Here is a 24,487-nt window from a genome sequence, read left to right as displayed (position 1 = left end):
TTCTCATAGTCATAGAGGGTGATCGTGGACTGTACTAGCAATTATTGATTTCGTACATTCGCGTGCTTAAATTCTGCGACCTAGCATCGTATCCACCGGATGTCGAGCTATACGTTCGCTCCAAGCCACTTGACTGGTATCAGTCCCGCTCCATTCAAAAAGTCCGTTTTCCCCAGTGGAACCCCTTTGTGCCTGAATATATCATACATAGTCGTAACATGGAACCAGAAGTTCGGATGCGCCTGCCGCAGCACGTACTCGAACACGGTAGACCTGACCTCAGCTGGACCCTTCGGCAGGTGCTTTGCAAGATGAAGCACAACCTCATGGTCCTCCCTGCCATCGAGGGTCTCAACTTCAATGCTCTCGATGTACTCGAGGGTCTTCTGGATACGCGCTAGAAGTTCAGAGAAGGTCTTTTCGTCATCAGTCAGGCTGATAGTTGGGGCTGATGGGTTGGAGCGTTCCACGATGTGTTTCGCTGTTTCGGTGAAGCGGTACACTTGGTAGCACAAGTCGTCCATATCGGGGTGGAGACGTGCAGTGAGGTAGTTGGCCGGATCGATGTTATTGGCTTTGGCGTGTGCTTCGCCTTTGCGGATCAGAGCGGCGGCATTCTTGAGGCCGAAGATGATGGGCATAAGGGCGACGGTTTGGAACGACTTGGGCGCCATATTTGCTATCGAATTTGGTGTTGCGCGATAGAAGTGTAAAGTTGACTTCCGTTTAGAGGACCTGCTGACACTAGTAGGGTGTGTAAGGAGCGATGATTGTCGAAGCTGGCAGCAGAGTCATGTAGCTGATCTTATACTTCTTCCTTCAGACAGACGACAGTATTAGCTTGCATCCTTGCACACTTTGTACTCCCTCTTGTCCCGCTGACATCTCGCGAATCCAGTAGTTAGTTCGGCGAAGGACCCACAAGCCCACCTACTTGAGTCGGCATTATCATCGACCCGAATTCCTGAGCTGACAAAGCCTTGCCGAAGGAAGCCTAGTATAGGGCGATTGGCCTATCAGCGGGCCCTATATGCAGTACACAGTGGGTATAGTATGCGAGGTATGCGAGGTGCTGCAGAGGTTGGCGCCTGATGAAGAACTCGTACTAGAAGCAGCAGCGGAGATTTGTGAACTTCTTATGCTATCAGGGCCTCAGTCTGGAAAAGCGTGCTTAGGCCTCCTATTGCTATCGGTGCTTTGCATATGTTGTGGCCCCCCCCTCTCTCATACAATATAGAGCAAATGATGTCATCCCTTCTCTTTTTGGGTACTCTCATGGGCCTGTAATAAGCGATGCGTGTGCTGTACAGTCTTCTTTTTGACACAATGACGTCTTGCAATAGTCTTATTACCCAAGCCATTGTTTAAGGCGGCCAGAGTGTCTTGCATAATGTGCAGAGGAAGGCGGCACTTCTCTGCATTCTGGTTCACTAAAATCATATGACCAAACTCATGTGGGGGGGGGGGGGGCAGAACATATGCAAACCATAATATTGAAGTGTAGAGATCATCAACCTCCTGGGCGTAGAGACGAGTAGTTGCGTATCTTTGTACGGTACCTTTCAGTTCCATCTCAAACGGTTTCTTCTTCTTAGCAAAGACGACGTAGCGTTGCTCGAGCTGACCGAAGGTGTCTGCTACATCGTTCGCCTTGCGAGCTTGTGGCCAGGTTTCCTTTGTAAAGGTTCTCTGCACCAAGGAGTCTTCCGTATAGTACTGTGGATGCAACTCAACGATTGCCGCAGGCTTGTCCTTATTAGTACCAACCAGTAGGCAGGCATGTACTTTTGGATGCGTTGCCATCATTCCTTTGTGTATTCGAACCGTTCTTGAAAACGATTATATCGTCTTTCCGACCTTCGTGTCTCCAGTGATGTGGCTTCGTCGGATGCTTCATGTACAGGTCGCACATTAAATGTTCCAGCAGGTGGGGAAAGACCTTAAACACCCCTAGAACCCTGCGCATTCTGGCCTCCTGACGTAGACGAGTTCAAAGAGTTTGGCAACTGGTCGTATCTCTATTTTATATCTCTATGTCGTTCAAAATAGGATTGATGCATACATATGACCAATCTTCATGGTCGGTGACATGCTGTACTATGGTGACAGTTTCGATTGATACCATCAAGGACACAAGTAGGACATGCTGAGATACAATATCCCCAGCGCGTTAAGAGAGCGATCCTGCACAGCGTCAGCATACGTCATTTCGAATTGACTGACCTTTCTTACCACCAACATACGCGATGTGCTTCAGTCCTCGCATCTTTGCTAGAACATTCGGGTGTTTCGCGAGGTCCTCCAGTGTTGCAGGTACGCAACTCGCTAAGTCTATGTCCGCGTCCCGTATCATTTCATCCGTGATCTCTGCAGTAGCCTGTTCAGGTGTGCCAAGAGCAGTGGTGATGTTGTTGTTGAAGCAGATGTCTGTGATGCCCGCACCGATCTCTGAGCTCGAAGAGATTGGCCAAGCCAGGTAGTTGCGACGCCTGGCGTCGCAAAGAGCGCCCAATACAAAAGTCCTTCCATCCAAAAGAGTCACAAGGTGGTGCTGATCGATCAGTGAGTACACATTACCGGTGCGGGCAGGCCGGTCCATCCTGAAGTGTGCATGACGAAGCATGGATCGTACTTCGCTTCTTCATACGTCTTTCCGTACGGAAACGACTCGTACAGAAAATTGTCAAGGAGCGTAGCTAGCTCTGGAACTCGCACAGCTTCGAGCCGAGATCTTTCATGAATGCCTGACACAGGAAAGCCAGCTGTGTATAGCAGGATGGTGCAGTTGGTTTGCCTGATGAGGTTCGCATGCCCCGCTAGGCGATTTCAATGAGAGCTGAAGACTACCTATTTCAGTCAGCTCCGTCTGATGGCTATACGGTCACTGTTTGTGAAATGGAATAGTACCTTGTGACCAGTTTTCATGCTACAAGAGGGTGTCAGATGCATCGACGATCTTGGGAACAACGTCGCCGGTGTTGAATTAGGTGTGGACTTACGCGGCTATAAGAACGATATATGTTCGAGGATTTGGAAAACCCATGTACATGACCGTTTTGAACTCAAAGCTCAACCCAATTTGACCATGGAGGAAACGTGCCATCCTGCTGATAGCATTAGCGAACTGGAGTGATCAGTATCGCCCGCTCAGAAGCACATTATGCTCACGCATCGCCAGTTAACATCCTGAAAGCCATGGTGCAGGTTCGTATAGCATATGGGGAACGAGAAACATGCTCGGTCTGGCTGTTACCTCGCATTGTCGTCGACGATATTCGGTATGAGCCGTCTTCCATACAACTTTGCATTCGTGGAGCTCAAAACTGTGTCCCAAAAGGCCATGAACATTATCAAGAGCGCTATAATGGATCTTCTTATGTATTTGTGACACGGAAAGATAGAAGCAACGAGGAAATGGGATAATCGAATAGCTTGTCGCTGGCACTCCGTGCCCTCTCACTAGCCAGTGGAAATTGCGCCACTAACTCTACATCTGGGTTGCTCCAGGTGTCAGCTGTCGTTAAGCAGAAGGCAAATTGTCAAGCTGGGCAGCTCAAAGTTTGTGTGTGAGTGCCATGCGATCAGACTGTCATACACCATTGCAAACTTCAAGCCGCTTTTGACTATCGTTGATGTTGCGGTGGAGACCCGATGACTCTTGCTTAGACTGTTCTGGACTAGCACGTTCCAGGGCCAGTATATATCGTCTTCTCCTGACTAGATAGCAACTCAGCGCAGTATTCCATCGACCCGATAGTTCTACGTTATCTTTTACCGTAGCTATCAATATTCTACAGCGGCCCACGCCGCCACAGTTAACGAGGATGCTCTTAGCAACCTCCAGTCTGACATTCGTACATATCCGCCTATCGTGAGCGCAGATGTTCTGATCTAACGCCATATCCATCCTACCACTTCAGGGTAGTGAAGGGATCGAGATGCACTTCCACTGGACACTAGAACCTGCTCGATGCTTGCCGTGTGACATGCAATCCATCATGACCAAGTTGCCGCATCACGATGGTGTCGTCTTTTGATACATTGTTGGCGGATTGCGACCCAGGAAGCGGGAACATTGAGACATTCAGTGATTGTTGCGTCCAGCAGGCAGTCAGGTGAAGCTCTTCATGGTGCTTGCTCTCCTTATCATCTATTGGGCTGAGTTTGGGTGTGTCATGCTCTGATTACGAATATAATGATTGTCAAATTGTATAGACCTTCGTGAATTTGGGACCGTGATATAGACAGTACATGCGCACCATGGTTCTGCTGTGTGGACAAGTTTGTGAGTGGTCGTTGTCCACGTGTATGCCCTGCAGTAGGTCTATAATGACTTTCACAAGTTGCTGACCCCCCTCTGTCTGTAAACCATGATGTCATCTACCCACAAAGTTGTTCTTCGGGCCAAAAACGCCATATCTGATCATCGTTTCAATTGTCAAGAAGGGTCAGCAACTTGTGAAAGTCATCGATACCAGCGTATCACATCTGTCGAACCAAAGACATACGGCCACTCGGAAACTCTCGCTTCTGTATGACGTAGGGCTATTGTGCTAGACTGAGGGGGGTCCATACATCTTGGCAAGTGCCGATATCACGCAGACAATTGATGGCTGATCATCACAGATCCGGAAGATTGTACGCAAGCAGCCGAAGGAGTCAAAAGAGCGGACCCAGTCATCTCCTTTCCAAAGAAGCTATAGCACTACTCGCTGAAGTGTTGGCGTACTGGTCCCACGAAAAAGGCTAAGTCATTTGAGTTCAACAAGCGACGAGAGATAGGTGAGATCTTCAACGCTATGATGAAGAACAATGTTCTTGAACTGAATAGTGTCCAGGAGAACTGAAGCGCAACAGTCTCGAATGGAGTACATCCAGAAAGAGATAACGACGATCTTGTAGCAATCTGGTATGATCTGGATACTAAAGGCAAAGTCGAGAAGCAACACCGAGATCGAACCTGGACGGCAAGCTAGATGTCAAGTTCAACAAATGTGCGGATTAAGATTGCACTCTGATTCTGCTCAAAGAAAAAGGATTACAACGTTTACTCGAAGATCAAACGAAAGGGCGACTTGCAATGCGGCCAATTCACTGTTTGTGCTATCCCGATCAACCTTCACTCGATAGGCTCATGGGCGAGGATCGTCGTAACGGGACGCTCGTACTTGGTATTGTAAGTGGAACATAGCACTATGTCATGAAAGAAGCTGACTGGAACAAGGACGTCGCTCATCCGGTCGCTGGGAGTAGGCTTGAAAGTTCTCGTATTGCTTGCATGGTTGGTATTGTGGCAGCACTTTCATGCGATACCCTGGCTCGATGAGGTTGCATGCTGGAGGGCAAGAGGTACGTTCTGTTCTTGACAAACATCGTGTTTGACATGCATCAACCACCACTGCAGAAGACCGATGACGAGCACATGCTTAGCATGACTGAAGAACGCATCAGCATGGCAAGCTGAAAACAACGATGAGGACTGCAACCCTCAGGGTGAACCGACGTCTATCCTCGTCTACCGCGATGTGTCAGCGAGTCGCAGTTCAAGATGTGCGTCGACGAAGAACTTCCCCAGATCAGAGAAGCATTCAAGTGTGTATATGGTCACGGCCAAGTCGATATCACCTTCATCGTCGTTGGCAAATGTTACCATGTTCGTTTCTTAGCCACAGCCGCAAAAGACTCGTACACATGCACCAGAACCAATGGGTTCGATGAAACGACTCAGCAGCCAATCAAGATCACAACCGAGTCAACGGCAACCTCAAGCCCAGCCTTCTGATCGACAGCGTGGTTACTAACCCAGAGCCATACAACTTCTTCCTTCGGTCTCACATAGCTGTTCAAGGCACGGCACAGCCAGCGCACTACCACGTTCTCCGCGATGAGGTGGACCTAGGCAGCAACATCCCCGAATTGACACTCGCCCTCTGCACCACTTCCGGTCCCGCTACCAAATCTGTTTCCTACGCTGCGCCAGCCTACGTTGCCGACCGACTGTGCGAACGCGGGCGCGTCTACCTTCGATCTTGGACTCAGGATGAGATCAAACTACCTGACTTCACTCATAGTCAGATCAAAGACAAGGAGTGCAACCCACTCTCGAACGAGGAGTTCAAGGAGTGGAAGAAGGAGGCACTGCGGCTTGCTCGCACTCCCAATATCTGGGGCAAGTACAGGTACAGCAGTCCGGTCTCTAACGATAAGGTGAGGTTGAACCCCTGCCACGAAGACTTCGACCAGGCATGTTCTGGATGTAAGGGTATGGAATGGGGTTCGACAGGGACACTTTGGAAAGGGCGGTGTCTCTTTATCCTGCTTGGGTTGTTTTGTCATTCTTGTTCTGTTTGGGTCTGTCTTCTTTGAGCTTTTGCGATAGATCACATTTCCTGTCTTCGGCGCCTGCTCAGCCTTTATTAAGAATTCTGTTTCGAATGTCTGCTCTTTACAGATAGTCGACGGAAAGTCGTACTTCAAACATAAGGTGCTACCAGCCAACCGCACATCCGCTAATGCCAGCATTGCTTGAGTGATGTGGGATGCAAGGGACAAGAGTCGTGCATGGACCCTTCATCGTGGCTCAGCAAGCTAGAGGCTTATTGCAGGATCTGACGCGAGCAATTTCTCCGCAACATGTTGATTTGGCTGGGTGGAGATTGCCTCAGGAGCCGCATGAACACCCACAAGTTATCAAAGTTGGCAGACAAGCGTCCAGATTTAGCAGCGGCATCCTAAAGCGGGCGAGAACAGGGCGAGAACAGGACAGGAACAGAAGGGCAGCGGTTGAAGTGGGCATGGTCGCGTTCGGCGATGTGTTTGCCGGGCCCAGGGTGAATTCGCCCTGCTAGCCCGAAAACGTCGATATGCAGGGTCTAGTTAGGGTGCTTTGAGCAGCAATTCAATCATGGGGACAAGGCGGCGTTGAAGAGCGCATCAAGCGGTTTCCCAGCAGTTCCTCGCTCTCCTGAATGTATTCACCGTGAACTGCACACAGGTGGATTCTGTCTCGGTACTTCACTCGTCTTCTTCACGTTGCTTGCAGGGTTGCTCTGTTGAGCGGTCCGTCTGACTTAATCGCGGCCCAGCGCGCCTGCCCCAGACGAAATCGATAGCGCGCCCTGGCAGGCAGGCACAGCCGTTGAACGGCCCCTCTCCAAGTCGCAGTGCAGCATCAGCGTGCGCCTCGCTGCCCACCTCGTTCACGCTTCCGACGTCGCCAGCAACAGCTGCGTCTGTCCTCGCACGTCGTCTGTTCGCTGTGTGTTTGCGGGACGAGCGCTGCCAAACAGACAGGCAGTCAGCAGCCAATAGTTGCGCCCAACCTACACTTTCCGGCGGCTGAAACAAGAGCAAGGAGCAACCTGCGTCCATAACAACCACAGACTAGCCCCTGCTCTGCTCGCCAACGCCATCTCCACATCCGAAGTCTGAAGACCTCCAGCCTGGCCGCTTGCAAGCCAGACTATGCATTCTCGCAGCTCGCCGCCATGACCGTCGCACACTTTTCGTCCTCGCCAGCAGCGCAGGGCAACTCGCAGCACGACGAACTCCTCCAGCGCCTAGACGCCATAGCTCTGCGCTCGACTGCCTCCAGGACGTCTGCACACCGACTCTCCGGCAAAACAGCGTCTCCGCCCAACGAGGAAGAGGAAGAGCAGGACGTGTCCCACTCGACTACTACCTCCAGGGTCCCTTCACATCGACCAGCCAAGCAGACAGGCACTCTCCTTGAAGACAGCGAAAGCATGGTTGAAACAGACACACTCGCCCGCCAGCTGAGCAACACCTCGGATGACAGCATGTCGTCACGGCAGCCCTCTACGCCTCGCTCGCAGACCGATCCTGCACCCGGGAGCACTTTCACATATCATCACACGCAGCCACACAACCGGTCGCCCTACGCACGCTCACACCTACGCTCTCAGAGTGGCCACAGCGCACTCGCTCCTCCTATGACCCGAGCGCACTCACTGCCTATCGTCATGCAGACCACTGGAGGCATCCAGCAGGCCACTGGACGCCTCACTCTTTCGCCCTCGCCCATGCCACTCGACCGACCTTCATCTCCTCTGCGCTCGCCCAAGCCACGAAGCCCACGCACAGTTGAGCCTCGCCTGTCGACAACAGGTATGCAGGAACGATATGGCTCTGGGATACGCCCGGCTTCTGTGGGCTCATTCGAAGGAGCACCCAGCGTCTGCGACATTGCAGAGGATGCAGAGCTTGAGCTCACACCTCGAGCCAGCAGCAGCATGTCCAGCCTGTATAGCAGCACTGGCTCCTTGTCTAGACGTAGGCGACCAGCATCGCCCCTCTACCACGTCGCTATACCTTTTGGTGCTCCACCAACCAGCACTCCTTCTGTCAGCACACCGACGTCTGCAGCATCCTCGCCCATGTTAGCGCCCTCCAAGTTCAACGAGCACTACCCGTCTTCCTTCGCCTCTTCATCAGTCCCGTCCACACCAACGTCGATGCGCTCCCGCAGCCCTTCCATCTCATCCCTTGAAACCATAGAAGACAGCCCTGATGCGGAGGATCTGGCTCTCGAAGCAGAACGCATTGCTCAGTTGAAGGCAGCAGCTGATCGCGAAGACGGTGGAGAGCCTCGCAGGTCCAGTCTGGACGTGCCTGAAGGTCGTGGCCGCAGCTTCAACTTCGGCAAGAGGGACTCCAGGAAGCGCTGGAGTGTTTGTGGAGGCGAACGACGTGTGGACCTCTCGCTCGGCACGGTCTGGGAAGACTGAGTGTTGCGGGCAGAGATGAGAAGTTGCTCATGTGGCTTCGAGCCGCTTATACATTGCATGGTTGGAAGTTTTGGGATCACAGCATATTTGGCGTTTTGGTCTTTCCAGCTAGGTGTTCTCTGCGTTTGCTTCTTTGGGCGGTTCTGCAGTCTCTCATTTGGTCCACATCAAACCGCACCCCCAGTCGACTCATTCCTGGGGGTGACTCACGGACTCTTTTGCACGCATATGGTATGATACTTTCACGACAGCTTACGTCGTCCCCAGCATGATACCCTCCTCACTATGGGGCTCTGGATTTGTATAGCAAGTACCAAATAGGCTGGGTTTCGGTTCATGTCCGCCTCGTCAATATCAAATATTTGGCAAAGTTCGGCGCTTCTTGCTCAGTTTGCGTGATTCGATGCATGACTCCTTCCTCGTGTTTGGCGAGGTGCTGTAGCCAAATGTGGAAACTGTAGCAGTTGAAGCTGAGTTAGCCAATAAGAATTGCGCGCGGCCCTGACATCACATCCTTGAAGCTTCGTGGTGGGGTCGAACGCGGTGCCCCTCGACAACAGCTTCGCTCAACGGAAAATCTAAGATAAAGACAAGGCATTGGTATAAGAAGTCCGTCTCGCACCTCGCCGCTGCTTCATCAGTGCTTGCTCGTCCTCCTCCTCATTCGACTTGTAAATTCCAAACAATCATCATGGCACCCATCAACTTCGGCATCATCGGCACAAGCTGGATCACAGATTCCTTCATCGAGTGCGCGCAAGCTACCAGCAAGTGGAATCTTGCCGCCGTCTACTCTCGCACAGAAGAGTCAGCAAAGAAGTTCGCAGCAAAGTACGATGGTCAGAAAGTCGAGCTTTACACCGATCTGGACAAGCTCGTCAACGACTCGAATCTGTCCGCCATCTACATCGCCAGCCCCAATATCCTGCACTACGAGCAAGCCAAGCTCGCCCTAAATGCAGGCAAGAACGTCATCTTGGAGAAGCCATCATGCAGCACAGTCACAGAACTGGATGACCTGTTCAAGATTGCACGGGAGAAGGATGTCTTCCTCATAGAAGCATTCCGCCACATCCAGGAGGCTAACTTCAAGACCTTAAAGAAGTCGATCAAGAACCTTGGGCCCATCTCTGGCGCCTCTATCACATTTGCGCAGTACTCCTCTCGCTATGAGAAGGTCCTCGCGGGCGAGACGCCAAACATCTTCAACCTCGAGATGGGTGGCGGCGCTCTTGTCGACCTGGGTGTGTACTGTGTCTCTGCAGCCATTGACCTCTTTGGCGCACCAAAAGACGCAAAATACTGGCCCAACATCATTGCCACGGGGGCAGATGGTGGTGGTCGCCTCATCCTCGACTACGGCAACTTCGTTGTTCACTTGTGCCACAGCAAGACCTACAACAGCGATGCTCCTTCAGAAGTATACGGCGAGAAGGGCACACTTATCGTTCCCACCATCACAGACATCGAGACAGTCACGCTGTGGGATCCCAGGACAAAGAAGAGGGAGCAGCTTGCTGGCCCAGAGACAAGAGTAAAGCTCAATCTACAAGAGGAAGCTGAAGAGTTTGCGCGGGTCATTAACAACAGGGACCGTGAGGCTGAAAGGCACTACGAGACACTGTCAAGAGATATTCTGGGGGTGTTGGAGAAGGTCAGGAAGGATAACGGCTTGCTATACCCTGGCGAGAAATAAGGGTCAGTTCGTGAAGGACGATTCGACTGTTCGGCATATCAAGTGCAGTGCCAACCTCGACTGATATCATTAAACGAATATAACAAATACCAACTACCAGCACGGTCACCATAATGACGCTCCATGTCTCGTAAACCGCGCAGACCGACTCTCGATCCCCAGCAAGAGTGGTTCCAATAGTCACTGATCTTCGTAGGACCCATTGCAGCCCTTCACTGCACACCACAGCAGCCTTCTCGACATTACAAATGCCTCGAATTTGAGGAGTAGCTGTCAGCGTCGAAGTATAGGTTAAAGATATGCATTTGTAGTTGTATGTTGAAGCTAACGGCGATCACTTCCTAGTTGGGCATTGACAAGCTCTTGATATGACAAAGGACGATCATAGAGCAGCGCCGATCAACGTTCGAATAGACCGCATGCTCCCGAACCCGAATACGGCCATTGCAGTTTTATGCAGACTACGGCTACAGCAAAACTACGAGGCGACTACTCGACTACGGTCATGCTTTCGTGCGCCACTTACAGTATTTACCGTGTCCACTTCATGGAGTGCTTTCAAACTTAGTCACTAAGAGACTTTCAATGAGCTCGTACTACAAAAAAATTGCGCTTGAACATGATCGTGTGATCCTCTGCAGTGCTGTTATGCTTTTTCCTACGGTTGTGGCTGCAGTGTGGCTCCCGGTGCCACACCCATCATCCGTCTCAGCATCTTTGTCGAAGTCGCTTAACATCACCCTCCGCAAACTATCTGGAAGACTTTCGCCGTCATCAGTGTAACATCCTTCGAGCTCGCGGGCCTGGTCTCGCGTCCGCTTACAGCCCTGTGTAACCTCGGCACCGTCCGATGGATTCGAGGTCTGCATAAGCATTATTGTCCTCACTTTGAAGGAGCATCAGATGACGAAAGCGGACAATGGCAAGCAGGAACGTGGAGTCTCGTGCGGACCTGCGCAAGTTCGCGCATTGGTCTGCTGCCTTATGCATGTCATCTGCACCCGGTAATCCGTTCCGTTGATGGACTGCATGATGTTGTGCGACTATCAAACGAAGATGAAAGGAAACAGCATTGCCGAGCTGCTCGAAAGGCTAATGGTGGGAATGACGCATGGTAGTCATCAAGGTCTGGATGTTGGTAATGTCCCAAAACAGCCACGAAGACCAGTGTTTCCTTGGTTCCTGAGCAGAGGGAGAGGGCGTCCATAACATGCAGATTCAACCGATCGAGCTTCGGCTAACGGTGTCGCTGTTCCCGATCGCTAGTAAGGCTTGAATCTGTGTGTCGATGCTGTAAGTGGTCTCTAAGGGCAGCTCGACGCGCTCCGCAAACCAGTGGGCGTTTGGTGGTTCAGCCTGTGTCACTGATCCAAACTCACACAGATACTCCTGCAGCAAAGGTGAAAGGACTACAACGCCACGACAGATGACAAGCGTCTAACGTGAACGAACTCAGTGGAGCATGCAGCGAGCCCAAAGATTTGCTCCTTCCATATGTAGGTGTACTTGCTTGCGCTTACCGCCCAGGAGTGAGGTTCAAAAGCTAGTCCACCACGCTAGCCCGTCACAAGTGTCCGCGGAAGGAGGACCAATCATTCTATCTCCGCAACTCCTCTCCCAAACAACCACCAGTTCTCAGGGAAAGTCAAATTTTGCATTGCCCTGAGGCAGCCGATAGCAATGCAAGGTGGAGAAACTCGCGTAATCGGTGCACCACACCGCACGAATGAATACACCAAGGCGTACCAAAGCCGCCACTTTTTCTACCATCCTGTCCGAATCCGTGTTGGCCTGACTTGACTTGCTGAAGCCAGCTTGACAAGCACCTTTCACATACGCACCCTTCGGTCAATTCATCGGACATTGACTCCACAAGACAAAGAGGTCAGAGTATGGGAAGCCATGCGCGAGTCTGACAATAGGTCGTACGAACGCGCGCGGCTGTCTACACCCATTACCTGAGGCTTGAACGTCTGTCACACGCTGCTGTCTCTTGTTGACTTCATCTACTTATACTTCTAGCCGCTGGCTATCAACCGTTCGTATCGATCAATGAACAAGCTCCTTTCGCTATACCCAAGCAAGCAAAAATGCATATCACTTACCTTTCTGTGCTCACTGCCCTTTCGGGCTCATCAGAAGCGTTCTTTCGCATGTCATGTCCAGGTCGACTGGTTCGACAGCGACTTGACCCGATTGTCACCCCGGGGGGTATCGCCGGCCATGTACATACAGTTTCAGGTGGAGCTGCTTTCGCGCCTACAATGACTTACGAGGGTATGCGAGCATCGAATTGCTCGTCGTGTACTATCAAGGTGTGCGCTCTAGCCCCAGTATGTAGCGAACGGCCCCTGACATCTCCTAGGAAGATATGTCGAATTACTGGACGCCCCAGCTGTACGTCAAGTTCAAGAACAACACGTTCATGCCAGTCCCCCAGATCGGCGACCCAGACGATGTCAGCGGCGGAATGACAGTGTATTACCTCCAACGACGCGGTGATGACCCCAACGAGAAACTTTACGCCTTCCCAGAAGGCTTCCGCATGGTCGCCGGCGACCCCTTCGCACGCAGCTTTGGCAACAACTCTGCCGCGAAAGCCATCTCCTTCAATTGCCTTGGCGGCCCCAACCTCCCTGAGACAAATGGCATGCCAGACTTCAATTGCCCAGGCGGCCTGCGCGCCCAGGTCTTTTTCCCAGCATGCTGGAACGGTAAAGACGTCGACACGCCCGACCACAGATCGCACATGTCCTACCCCCTCGGCCAGGAGTACAACACCGGCGCCTGCCCACCCGACTTCCCCGTGCACATGGTCTCCATCTTCTATGAAGTGCTCTACGACACCGCCTCCTTCTTCGATCAATGGACCGGCACCCAGCACCCGTTCGTCTTCTCCAACGGCGACGCCACCGGCTTCGGATACCACGGCGACTTCATGAACGGCTGGAACATCTCCACGCTGCAGCGCGCAATCGACGAATGCACTGACGACTCAGGGCTCGTCGAGCGCTGTCCAGCAGTCACGCAGTTCACGGGTGAGGAATGCCAGGCGTGTCGGCTCCCCGAGGACGTGGACGAAGCCATCGACGGGCATCTCGATAAACTGCCTGGGTGTAACCCCATCACGTATGGCCCTGGGCGCGCGGTGCCGCAGCAGTGCAACGATGGCGTTAAGCTTGGTGTCAGAAAAGTAAACTACGTCGATCTCACAGCCACCAAGAAATGGGAGTACATCGGCTGCGGCCGCGATAACATCGGGGACCGCGCATTCACCGGCCAGTCCTGGTCGCGACAAAACACTACCGTCGAAGACTGCGTCGATTTCTGCTCTGACAGCGGTTACTCGTACGCCGGTTTGGAGTACAAGGGGGAGTGTTTCTGCGCGAACCAACTCAATCCGAAATATGCACCGAAAGATGGGATCATGGGCGCCTGTGTCATGAAGTGCACTGGCAACCCGGATCAGACGTGTGGTGGATGGGCGGCGATGAGCATATATCATGCTTGTCCTGCTGGAGGGCCTTGTCAGAACAATGAGGAGTTTGGCAAGGCACCTACGGTGAAGGCGAAGAGGGTAATGACTATTGAGGTGCCGAAACAGAAAGTTAGGACTCATGCTAGGGAGATTCTGGGGGCTTGAGAGTGGTTTCTTGATGATGTTATGATTTGAATGACCGGTTGGCGCCATGGCATTGGTATTGGGTAATTTTGTAGATGTTTACAATGATATGCAATGTTTGTTGCGAGCTGCTCCGTGATGTGCCACCGGTGTGCCTGCCATTGAGATGACGTGGACCCGTATGCAGTCGAGCGCCTGCAGGCTGAAGTGGAAGAGCGAGTGTGAGCTCAGCATGTTTACGCTCGGTGTGAATATCTGGGTTCGTCAGATGTGTACAAGTCAGGCATTCAGTTGGCACGAAGGGCCTTCGAGAAAGCAATGCATTCATTTCTAAGCGCAATGAGATTGAAAGAGACCCTAGAATACACATCGTCAAATGGATCGCATTTGCTGTCCCTCGACTTCATTATCTCCTCTTCCCCATAACTCTCCCCGTCGCTCAATTCCCCGGGGTGTGGCTAGACACCGCTAAGAAGATACACAAAAGGTAGACGTACAACATGCAGCGCATGCTTTTTCATGAGCGCCATGCAAGATGTGATTGTGTGGTATACGTATCGAGCCAAAGTGGTGCCATTGTTCGTTTGATGCAGATAGGTTGTCGTTGGCTGATATCGTGGTTCGTGTTGAGGTATTTACGAGCAGACACCCTCAGCACCCTTGGAGTTCATGAGCAGGGCAACAATGAGACCGTAAAGACCTGCGATCTAGTTTAGCGCGCGCTCCTTCGCCCATAGAATCGGAGGACCTACCCAAGACTTCGGCGAAAATGAGAATCAGAATCATTCCGACGAACAACCTGGGCTGCTGGGCAGTTCCTCGTACACCAGCGTCACCCACAATACCAATGGCGAAACCAGCAGCCATACCCGACAGACCGACGGAGAGACCGGCGCCAAGCTGGATGAAGCTGGTGAAGAGGGAAACCTCCTGCTTCAAACCGTTGGAGATCAGGACAGAGACGACGAGACCATAGATACCAATAATACCAGCCATGACGACGGGGATAATGTCTGCGCTGTGTTAACTACTTCCACCTCGGTAAGGAGGCTTCTCGACAGCTCTATTAAGCCCATTGAGAAATCGCGTGCAACATACTCTTGACGATCAGGTCAGGGCGGAGGACACCCATAGCGCTGACACCGACACCAGCCTTGGCAGTACCGTAGGCGGCACCGAAGCAGGCGAAGACGATGGCTGATGTGCAGCCCATCGCGCCGAAGAAGGGCTAGGGGAGGTCAGTACATTGTTGACCACGTGAAGCGTTGTTGCCGGCGATGCATCGAGGTATGACGATGGTTGTGGGTAGTCGCGATGCTGACTGCGGAGAGAGGCAAAGGGGAGGCGTCGTCGCGAACTTACAGCATACACGGGACTAGGAGTTCATGTTAGCTGTTGCTCTTTACTTGGCATACAGAGGACTACTCCAATGTCACAAACACGCCTCCCGCATCGAGCTTATCGCCACAGAGGCAAGCTCAAAGCTGGCTGTGGCCTGAACAAGGAGAGTTCCACGGGCACTCACCAAGACTCCGAAACCATTTTGGCGACTGTATAATGAATCAACAGGTGGTCGAGAGGATGATCTTGATCGTTGATGAGATGGGCGAACGGGGTGGATGCAGCGACGAAGGCGTTGGAGTGTCGATGGCAGTGGTGACGATGTTGGCGAAGACTGCTGCGCGGTTGGTTGGTTTCGCCCTAGTCTGCATGCGAGCTAGTTGCATCACGTGGTGCGCTTTCGTATGCCAAGGCGCATTGCTGACTACGCCAAAAAAAAGTCCGCGCACCAATCCTCGGTCTATCGCAAAGCTTCAACTTTCTGCACTTCCACCACAACCCACTAACTTCACCCATATACTTTCCGGGCGAGCAAAGCAGTGAACCTACGGGCGAGCTAAGCAGTGAACCCTTCCTCAACCAATACTCCACACCAAAATCCACGAGATGGCTGACACCAGCGCTGCATGGCCCCAGGCCGACCAGGCTCTTAGCCAGGAAATCCTCGACCTCGTCCAGCAGGCTACCCATTACCGCCAGCTGAAGAAGGTATGTCTGCACCTGGAATTGAAACTTGATGTCCAAATGCTGACGATTGAAAGGGCGCGAACGAGGCCACCAAGACCCTCAACCGTGGTATTTCCGAGGTCATCGTCCTTGCTGCCGACACCAGCCCTCTGGCTATCCTCCTCCACTTGCCTCTTCTCTGCGAGGACAAGAACGTTCCTTATGTCTACGTTCCCTCCAAGATGGCTCTCGGCCGTGCCTGCGGTGTCGCCCGCGCCGTCATCGCCTGTTCGATCACCACCAACGAGGCCTCTGACCTCATGGGCCAGATCCGCACCCTCAAGGACAAGGTTGAGAGGCTCCAGATCTAAGCGCATACCGGTGTGCTAGACTGTGGCCGAGGAAAGATTTGCAAGCTGTTGGACATTGAATGGGCTACGGAAAAGACAATGTACCGGAGGCTTGGGCTGAGATATCCTGGGTCGCTCTGTGTGTAGCTCGAGAATGAAGTGCTGGATGTAGTTTGGCACAGACTCTATCAAATTGAAACTGCTTTCAAATCCATACTGTTCGCTAGGCATGACTTGAGGTGCAGCACTGCTTGAACGCTACATGATATAACCCTCGAAAAATGTTCCGTCTGCAGTATTCACGTTCGTGATGTCGGCTTCCGTGCTGAGCTGGACGCAATCAGGCGGCACCACCGACCACTCTCAGTCAAGCTGACCACCATACGTGAAGGAATGACTCTGGTACGTGCGGTCCTGCAAAAAGATCGAAGGTTGCAAAAATGAATACATACAACAGCGGGTATTCGCTAGTGGTCACCCACCTAACTACTAATCCGCCGGTACGTTGCTTAAATAGGGCTGAGCGAACGGGAAGCCTTGTTTTCAACGTCCTATGGTCGTATGTGAAAGAATCACAGCTTTTTACAAAATATATTGTGAAATTACAGCCATGAAGACGCGTCCATCATCTGTAGCCAGTAGGGAGTGGCAATGAACTTTGCATATTTCATTGGATATTGTCAAGGAGCCTGGATAATACACATGTGGGAAGGACTGAAGGATTGAACTGATTATTCTACATGCTACGGAGGGGAGCTATACACAAGGAAATTCCTATGTTGTGTAGCTGTCAACATGTAATATCTGTACTCCTCATTGCAACCAACCCCTATTGGAATTCTGTTACCGTATTCTTCCCCAAGAACCAATAGAATAGTGCTTACAAGCTTTGCTTAAAGTACGACTTCAACAAAATGACACAAATTTGCACTCCAATGTACTGTAGTAAGTGTCACGAATGGCAACTGCACATGCGTTGATCACTCATGATCTACCGCAACACATGGGGGCGGGTGCGGTGGCAGATTGTGGGTTTTGACGTGGAAAACTGCACACGAGTTACTCCTGACGATCTTGACACATACATCGATGTCACCTCGATCCTCAGAGCTGAGTGTTCCAATCCTGTTCCTGCCTCGCTGATTCTTACACCAGAGTCACTAAACATTTCGGATGCGATAGCCGTCGAAAGAATCTTCAGATAGTGCATGAGCAATACGATGGGTCCACGTGTTACAGAAGCGGGAGAAAAGATGCAATCCAACGAGCTGCCTCGCTCTGCACATGTTGATCATAGTAGTATCGAACCAACTGGTCCAGCAGGCCTAGATTTCCACCATTTCAAAGAAGAACTGCTCCCGAATTTCAACTTCGAATGTGTAAGCCCAGGACACCACGTATGTGATGTGGTTACCCACTGACCAATCAATCCACTACTTCATGTATTTAAGCTCACATCACGGACATCTCAGTCCAGGACACACGACAATACACAATATAACATACACTTGTGCCAATTTCATCTCTAACTGCTCACAGAATGTCCTGTCATGAAGCATTGTTTGATGACTGGGAAGCCGCCTGACTGTACTGGCCTGAGTACTCCATCCCTTACGGATTTGCGGCGCCACCTCTCTCAAGCTCCTCATGAGGACACAGGTCTTAATGTTTGTGTAAGCTGCGGTTGAGTCTTAACAGATGAGCGCCTATGGATTGTACGTCAGTCTCAATCTCACACTGCAAAGAAGCCCTGGGGTAGACCCCTGGGACTGTGGAGTGATATATACCGTGCTCTCTTCCCTGGTGCTATCGACGTTCCCGATCCTTGTAGGTCTATTCCACGATTTTCATGACGATCATGCTAACAGAATCAGGCGTTGGATGGACATCGAAAATGGAGGCCATGACGACAGCTAAGGCAGAGGAAGAGGCCGCCGACTTGGAACGCCTTGTCAGAGGAGTCTGCTTTTGACATGATGGTCAACTCGACAGAGACCCAGAAAGATTCAAAGAAAGACACGCAAAAAACCACAAAGCTTCAATCCGAGCTCTACAGAGTGCAGCACTTACGGGCACTTAAAAGAGCCGAGGTACAAAGACCGACGACGAAAAGACAAAGCGAAGGTTGAGAGCTGAGATCCAAGGATCCGCGAAGAGATGGGACGAAGTGTTTGTATATAGAGTCAGGTGACGTCAGGTCACCTGGGTCCCTGTATACCCGGCTTCTCAGCCTCCCGTAGCCGATCACTCAATCAACACACTTCACATGATAATCTTTAATCTTAACACGAAGAACATCCGGAGAGCACCACGGATATGGTCAATGCTAGCTTCCAGGCTGCAGTGAACAAAGAATTACCGATCAGTCTAGGTATCGCAGATCCTAAGGCCGTAGCAGAGGAAGTGTTCAACGTGGCATGCGAGGGCTCCCTACCTCTGGTTAGACAACTGTATGCAAACTTGTCAGCCACGCACCTTCACTGCGTCCCTTCTTCTAGAGACTCTGCGCCTTCCCTTATCCGGCTAGTGCCCACAGCTCCCTTCTGTGTATATAAACACCACGTAAGCAGCTACTAATACATCACGATTCTGCTCACTTTCTACCCATTGACAAAACTCAATCACCGGCGAGCGCCCAACCTCGAGCATGCCTGCGTCTTTGAACCACATCGACACCGCTCCGCATCAACACGATATCGAGGTCACACCTGGGGCCGAGGAAGTTGCACAATCTCGTGATCCACCTTTATTCTCCACACAACAGACACTGTTTGACCAGAAGCTGCTTCACGATTATCTTGATTCGCAGCAGCAATCTCACAGCACTGCCTCTATCAATTCGTCCAGCTCTCTTATGGGGAGTGTATATACCGAGACCCCTGTGTCAGGCGTGCCTTCTGATGATAGGTGTATGGTGTGAACTGTTGATTGAGTACTACAGATGATGACGAATATCTACAGTGCGGAAACAGGCGCTAAGTGAGCCGGCCAATCTCAAACTATTGTGGGAGATCCGCAGCTTGCGTCAGCTTCTTTCACGAAGCCCTCAAGTACAGCGGCAGTGGGCTCAGTTCCCTTGCGCTCTCTAGCTCCCTCGAGGCGACCAGCAAGAAAAATTCAAACAAAAAGAGAGGGAAGAGTAATATCGGTGCCTGCCAAAATGTATGGACCCCCCTGGATCTGGCTCGCTATTGAAGTCTACACCATATAGAAGCGAAGGCTTCTGAGTGGCTGTTGATTGCTGGTTGACAATTGTGACAGCTTGGTAGACATCATGCAGGGCATCAACGTTGGTAATAGTCACTCACAAGCTTGTCCGCAAGTACTATACCATGGTGCAGATGTACTGATTGCATCATTGTTCCAAGTTCAGGCTGGTTCGTACATTTTTTATACACGAACGGGACGAACGCAGATTTGTGTTTGAACGCGGCTTATGCATGAATGTCTACTTCCTAGAAAAAGACTTTCTCCATCATCACGAGACAAGACATAACTGTGGAACATGTCAGAGGGAAGGCGGGGAGAACGACGCAGTCAAGATCAGGCTGGGGCTACGGTTTTTGCACGCATTTCAGCTCTGGTTGGAGAGAGCGCTGCAATCACATTGCGCAACATTACGAGTAAAGTAGCAGCATGAAAGATTGGCGACAGAGCGCTGTCATCTATTCTCTTGTTCAGCGTCCAGAAATCCATGTTGAGTGTACCAAAAGGATGCAAGCCCAGGGACGTAACCTGACAAACTTTGTTTAGAACCCGCACGACACTGGACGAGTAGGAGGCTTTCTATACAGCGGCGCAGCGCCCCAGCTACAAGATCTTCTTGAGTATTACAGATCCGGTGACAATCCTGCCGCGCTGGCTTCGCTCGCTCTTACAAAAATGGCTTTTCCATCCCGTCCACCTCCGGTCCCCCCTAAGGATTGCTCCATAGGCAAGAACAACGCAGATATAGAAGTCCGGGTAGAGGATACTGAGTCGTGGAACAACGTCATGGAAGAGGATGAGCCCCCGATTTAAATCAAGAGTAGTGAGTCTGAGCGATCCTGGGCATGATGTTGCGATAGATTTGTTGTGGGCTTTGTGAGAAAAAAATTGTGGGACACCAGATTTGACCGCTGACAAGGGGGACGATGTTGGGCGAGACACCTCGAGGTAGAGAAGGTGCGATTGCGTCTACGGTTCGTTTTTGGCGCCGAACAAGGACCTTGATGGCATTGAAGAGAGTTCTACTCGATGGAAAAGTGATGTATTTCCTGGGGTCCAACTTTGTGTCGTCAAATAGGAGCAGAGTGGGACGCCTACCTTATAGCTTTTGTATTATTCGATGTTCTTGGACAACATCTCCGGCCTCTCCGAAAGCATTGATGAGCTACACGATTAACTCATCGCAATGTAGGTTCATTTGATTCTCACCATGGAGCCAATGGGGAAGTTTTGTTCCTTGACTCTTGAGGACTGCTCCATCCTTTCTAGAACCTCCACCGAAATTGACCATTCTCATCACAAGCTCAACAACAGCAACACCTGTCATATCGCTCATAGCTACACCGAATACCTCTTAGCAACGGCGGAGCCGCAACCTCAACCCAAGGTCTTAACACCCGCGTTATATTTCCCTAGCTCAGGGCTATGCCCGCGGCACCGTTTCCGCGCCGCCGCGCTGTACATCATTTCGATCCTTTGAACACCATCCTACTTCCGCGCGGATATATACCTGGATATAGAAGCGGTAGTTCTTCGGAAAGTGTGTATCTGTAACAGGCGGCTCTTAGGATTCTGGATCTTGCGTAGGGTTGACGTTTCTAAAATTCTCCAACGTAAGTTGCAGAGTTGCTCTGTGTAGGTTGCGTCACTCCAGCGTGATTATCCAGTTGATACTCCTGCAATAGTTAATTGTCATGAGGTTAGCACAGGCGCAAACGGGTGGAGAATTGCAGATGCAGCATAATGATCGTTTCTCCTGCACAGCAACGCCCGCAGGCACGCACATAAGCTCTAGGCAAAGTGGACCCACAGCGCAATTCGCACCTGCCTTTCGAACCCAGGCTACCCTATTCCTATCAACCCTACCCCTGTTCCTTCCCTGTTCGTGCAGCGCCACGCTGCAGGCACGGAGCCAAGCCCCACATGTCTGCGCAGCGAGGGCCAGGGTCACCTCATCGCTCCCATTACCGATCCATGTCGCCTGCGCAATCGAGTCGCCTGCCGTTACACAGACCGGTTCTCACGCGTTTTCCGTGGGCCGGCGTCTGGGTTCCTGAAACCTGGTTTCGTTGCACAGGGCGTTGGCACTGCTTGAGTGCGTCATTCGAGGTTTGATGGTTGATCGTGGCTGGCTGTATGTCACTGCAGCCATTGGAGAGTTTTGGGGATGTGCTGCATGTATGTAACTCGACAGCTGAGCGAGTCGGGTCGCTGAAGTAGGCATGTGAAAGTCGCATCTACTGTTGAGCATGCAGAATGCGCTGGTTAGCGCTGTACCCGCACTTCGTTGGGCGAGAGACATCCTTGAGAAACGAATGAATTGAATCGAGTATCTAAACCATCGACTGCGGACTGCGTTTGGCTTCCACTGTCGTAAGCTCGAAGTCCTTTTTCGTGTATATACCCTGGTTATCCCAAGAATCCGGTATCGAGTCATCGTTGACAGTATTCTCCTTCGCATCGGAGTACGCTCTTGCGTTGTGGTTGTTGTTCATGTATCCCGCGGGCATTTTGCTGCGGCGGGCAGTGGTGTCCCCGGCGTGCGACGCGAGTTTTTTTGAGGTTAAGGAGGTGTGGATATCGCGGATGAGCGGGCGCAATACTGGTATGCATTGGACGATGATAGTGCCGACGATTTCGGAAGAGTACCAGACGTTTGAGTGTGCGTTGCGCCAGAAGTACCATTCATCCTTTGGGTTACCGCCATCTTTCCAGCCAGTTCGGATTGCGGCGATGATGGCGACGATCATCCCCAGGCTCATGGTCAGGCAAAGACCGACCTTTTCGACTTTGCGCATGTCCAGGTTCCAAGTAATGAGCCATGGGAAGGTGGCCATGACGAAGTCCATGATGATGTTGTACACTGATCGTGGTATTAGCGATGATCCATAATGAGGTTCTGGGGGCTTGCTCACCATTACCACCTTCCTTGAAATTCTCACGAAATTGCCAATCCAAATGGAAGTTGAGTCGGTACCAGACGTCGTAGCTTGGCTTGTCGATAATCCTCGCCCACTGAAAAATGCACTTGGTGATCATGTAGGCGTTCATGGTGACGATACAGAACCAGAGGATCCATTGAGGCCAGCCTTTGGTGAGTTTCAATAATGTTACAGCAAAAGCTGTTTTACTCAGGGCCTGCCCTATAAGGGTACCGCAAGAAGTTACGTTGATAAGAATTTGCATGCGGTCGTCCCACTTGTCGACAACATAGCCTGTCGCATATTCAAGTGTGATGAGGCTGTTGTTTACTGAAAGGATGATCTTTGGGACAGTCAGTCATTGCTGTGGAGCTCAGTCACGATGAGGGCACATACCCAAGTGACCAGCAGGATCCAGTCATCCCACCACAGTCCATGGCGCCTGGTGATCTTGATCCATACGCGCAGCGCGAGGAAAGCAGTAGCGCCAGCATATAAGAACCACAGGCCCAGGTTCAATGGTACTTCTGGGTTCACGTAACCGTGGGGGTGATCTTTATCGTGATTTCGTGGCGAGAGCATAGTTACATGTTGGTCCAGGGCGCCAACCATTCGAAACACAAAAGTCAATAGAAAGGAAGGATAAGAATGAGAGGCGGATAGGCGGCAGCGCAAACGGTAATATCAGAAATACAAAAGAGGGGGGAAAAGGAAAGAATCTTCCCAGGCGGCATGGCCATACGAGGATCGGTGGCTTTTCAAATTCGGGGCATTGCCATCAATCAGCAGATGCGTGGATTCTAGACCAGGATGTCGAAATGAGTTTTGCTGAAAAGGAATTGGTGGAACAACCGCTCCTTGCCTCTCGGGTCTTGTCGCACCAAATTATCTGCTCCCTCCGAGATCGTGGGGAAACTCGTGGCTTGCTAGCCGAATAGAGGTCCGGCTTGTGGAACTGTCAGGGAACACGCTTACGCGGGATGGGACCTGTTAATCTATCGATGGCAGCATTAGGCCCGGTGCGGACTTGTCCGTCGTTGTGAATCGCCAACGCCGGCAACAGCTGCGCTACAGCTTGCTACAGGTGTCAAGTCAACTGGTCACGCATCCTTCGTCGGAAGAGAGTTTAAAGCTCAATGATCTGCGTGGTTCAGCCAGCCCTAAGACACATGGGTCGAGGTCACAGGAGCCTCGCGTTGATACAACGCGTTCCAGACATTGGCGGAGAAAAATCTGGTAGATGAGTTGAGGCGTCGTCTTGGACAGCGAGCGCCGCAGGGTAGGGCCGAGTTGCTCGTTCCCATCTCATCATGTGTCTTCCGCATGGTGACGAGTCTGATGGTGCGAGCGCCGACCCAGTAACAACGCTGCACTCCACCCACCTGCGAAGAGTGCTGAGTTTTCGGGCTGCATGGTTGGTTGAGAAATGTGACAGTGGTGAGCAACAAAAGGCACGAGAATCGCTAAGGGGTTTCAAGTTGTAACTGCAAGTGCCAAGCAGCGGGGCGCTCAAAGTAGGAGAACGGCGCCTACCCTACAACAGGCAAAGCGCAAACGGAGCCGACATTGCGAATCCCAGTAAACACTCACGCTAATGCTATTTCTTGCTTGTCAAATTCATGCCACGACCCCAGCACCGACGTCAAGAAAACGCTCTGATATCATTCAGGCAGCACCCAGGGCCCAGCTAGTGGAGATTATGTTTATTCTAGAACCCACGTTCCTGGTTCTGTTTGGAAGAGAGACCGAGCTGTGATAACGGCGAGGCCCGTGGCCGTAGGTCCGACGGGATCCTCGGGGCTGCCTGAACAAGGCGGAGCTTATCATCTCCTTGGGACCCATCGTATTTGAGGAGTTTAGGAGTTCTGACTTCTTCCCATCCCTTTTTGCCCAGCGCGGCGAAACAGGTCTTCGCGGAGGAACGTGAGACGAACAAG

At 51.6% G+C, this 24,487-nt stretch overlaps 11 protein-coding genes across 11 annotated transcripts; 7 read left to right on the top strand and 4 right to left on the bottom strand.

Annotated features, from left to right (window-relative positions):
• Window positions 1–94: 94 nt before the first annotated feature.
• BU25DRAFT_410118 (uncharacterized protein) lies at window positions 95–749 on the bottom strand. Its single transcript, XM_033706208.1, has one exon. The coding sequence runs from the start codon at window positions 672–674 to the stop codon at window positions 108–110; it is 567 nt and encodes a 188-aa protein (XP_033562750.1). The 5' UTR covers window positions 675–749; the 3' UTR covers window positions 95–107.
• A 599-nt stretch (window positions 750–1,348) lies between these two features.
• BU25DRAFT_430857 (uncharacterized protein) lies at window positions 1,349–3,342 on the bottom strand (the record flags this gene model as incomplete). The annotated part of the gene is made up of 10 exons (XM_033708627.1): window positions 1,349–1,422; window positions 1,560–1,784; window positions 1,825–1,939; window positions 1,981–2,016; window positions 2,063–2,146; window positions 2,240–2,522; window positions 2,573–2,816; window positions 2,880–2,926; window positions 3,000–3,104; window positions 3,254–3,342. The coding sequence occupies 10 exons, from the start codon at window positions 3,340–3,342 to the stop codon at window positions 1,349–1,351; spliced, it is 1,302 nt and encodes a 433-aa protein (XP_033562749.1).
• Window positions 3,343–5,304: 1,962 nt separating this feature from the next.
• Window positions 5,305–6,822, top strand: BU25DRAFT_448006 (Piwi-domain-containing protein; the record flags this gene model as incomplete). The annotated part of the gene is made up of 4 exons (XM_033709570.1): window positions 5,305–5,349; window positions 5,442–5,550; window positions 5,732–6,207; window positions 6,452–6,822. The coding sequence occupies 4 exons, from the start codon at window positions 5,305–5,307 to the stop codon at window positions 6,527–6,529; spliced, it is 708 nt and encodes a 235-aa protein (XP_033562748.1). The 3' UTR covers window positions 6,530–6,822.
• Window positions 6,823–7,182: 360 nt separating this feature from the next.
• Window positions 7,183–9,090, top strand: BU25DRAFT_410117 (uncharacterized protein). The gene has a single exon (XM_033706207.1). The coding sequence runs from the start codon at window positions 7,488–7,490 to the stop codon at window positions 8,745–8,747; it is 1,260 nt and encodes a 419-aa protein (XP_033562747.1). The 5' UTR covers window positions 7,183–7,487; the 3' UTR covers window positions 8,748–9,090.
• A 228-nt stretch (window positions 9,091–9,318) lies between these two features.
• Window positions 9,319–10,537, top strand: BU25DRAFT_410116 (NAD(P)-binding protein). The gene has a single exon (XM_033706206.1). It carries the CDS (start codon window positions 9,439–9,441, stop codon window positions 10,441–10,443), a length of 1,005 nt encoding a protein of 334 aa, XP_033562746.1. The 5' UTR covers window positions 9,319–9,438; the 3' UTR covers window positions 10,444–10,537.
• Window positions 10,538–12,533: 1,996 nt separating this feature from the next.
• Window positions 12,534–14,133, top strand: BU25DRAFT_391369 (WSC-domain-containing protein; the record flags this gene model as incomplete). Its single annotated transcript, XM_033704607.1, has 2 exons — window positions 12,534–12,758; window positions 12,959–14,133. 2 exons carry the CDS (start codon window positions 12,534–12,536, stop codon window positions 14,084–14,086), a joined length of 1,353 nt encoding a protein of 450 aa, XP_033562745.1. The 3' UTR covers window positions 14,087–14,133.
• A 450-nt stretch (window positions 14,134–14,583) lies between these two features.
• Window positions 14,584–15,696, bottom strand: BU25DRAFT_490658 (vacuolar ATP synthase 16 kDa proteolipid subunit). The gene is made up of 5 exons (XM_033711506.1): window positions 15,591–15,696; window positions 15,428–15,440; window positions 15,164–15,293; window positions 14,818–15,078; window positions 14,584–14,765 (listed from the first exon to the last, which is right to left on the bottom strand). The coding sequence occupies exons 1-5, from the start codon at window positions 15,605–15,607 to the stop codon at window positions 14,701–14,703; spliced, it is 486 nt and encodes a 161-aa protein (XP_033562744.1). The 5' UTR covers window positions 15,608–15,696; the 3' UTR covers window positions 14,584–14,700.
• Window positions 15,697–15,882: 186 nt separating this feature from the next.
• On the top strand, window positions 15,883–16,640 carry BU25DRAFT_366404 (L30e-like protein). Its single transcript, XM_033703846.1, has 2 exons — window positions 15,883–16,114; window positions 16,168–16,640. Exons 1-2 carry the CDS (start codon window positions 16,013–16,015, stop codon window positions 16,441–16,443), a joined length of 378 nt encoding a protein of 125 aa, XP_033562743.1. The 5' UTR covers window positions 15,883–16,012; the 3' UTR covers window positions 16,444–16,640.
• A 1,342-nt stretch (window positions 16,641–17,982) lies between these two features.
• BU25DRAFT_38010 (uncharacterized protein) lies at window positions 17,983–18,406 on the top strand. The gene has a single exon (XM_033704214.1). It carries the CDS (start codon window positions 18,121–18,123, stop codon window positions 18,337–18,339), a length of 219 nt encoding a protein of 72 aa, XP_033562742.1. The 5' UTR covers window positions 17,983–18,120; the 3' UTR covers window positions 18,340–18,406.
• Window positions 18,407–19,034: 628 nt separating this feature from the next.
• On the top strand, window positions 19,035–19,511 carry BU25DRAFT_448000 (uncharacterized protein; the record flags this gene model as incomplete). The annotated part of the gene is made up of 2 exons (XM_033709569.1): window positions 19,035–19,331; window positions 19,384–19,511. Exons 1-2 carry the CDS (start codon window positions 19,070–19,072, stop codon window positions 19,509–19,511), a joined length of 390 nt encoding a protein of 129 aa, XP_033562741.1. The 5' UTR covers window positions 19,035–19,069.
• A 2,451-nt stretch (window positions 19,512–21,962) lies between these two features.
• On the bottom strand, window positions 21,963–23,132 carry BU25DRAFT_339189 (uncharacterized protein; the record flags this gene model as incomplete). The annotated part of the gene is made up of 3 exons (XM_033702755.1): window positions 21,963–22,492; window positions 22,545–22,893; window positions 22,947–23,132. 3 exons carry the CDS (start codon window positions 23,130–23,132, stop codon window positions 21,963–21,965), a joined length of 1,065 nt encoding a protein of 354 aa, XP_033562740.1.
• Window positions 23,133–24,487: the final 1,355 nt, after the last annotated feature.

This window comes from Macroventuria anomochaeta (assembly GCF_010093625.1).
Source record: "Macroventuria anomochaeta strain CBS 525.71 unplaced genomic scaffold BU25scaffold_13, whole genome shotgun sequence".
NCBI classification, from domain to species: domain Eukaryota; kingdom Fungi; phylum Ascomycota; class Dothideomycetes; order Pleosporales; family Didymellaceae; genus Macroventuria; species Macroventuria anomochaeta.
Note: the sequence above shows the minus strand (reverse complement) of the source record. Positions and strands in the feature narration are given on the sequence as shown.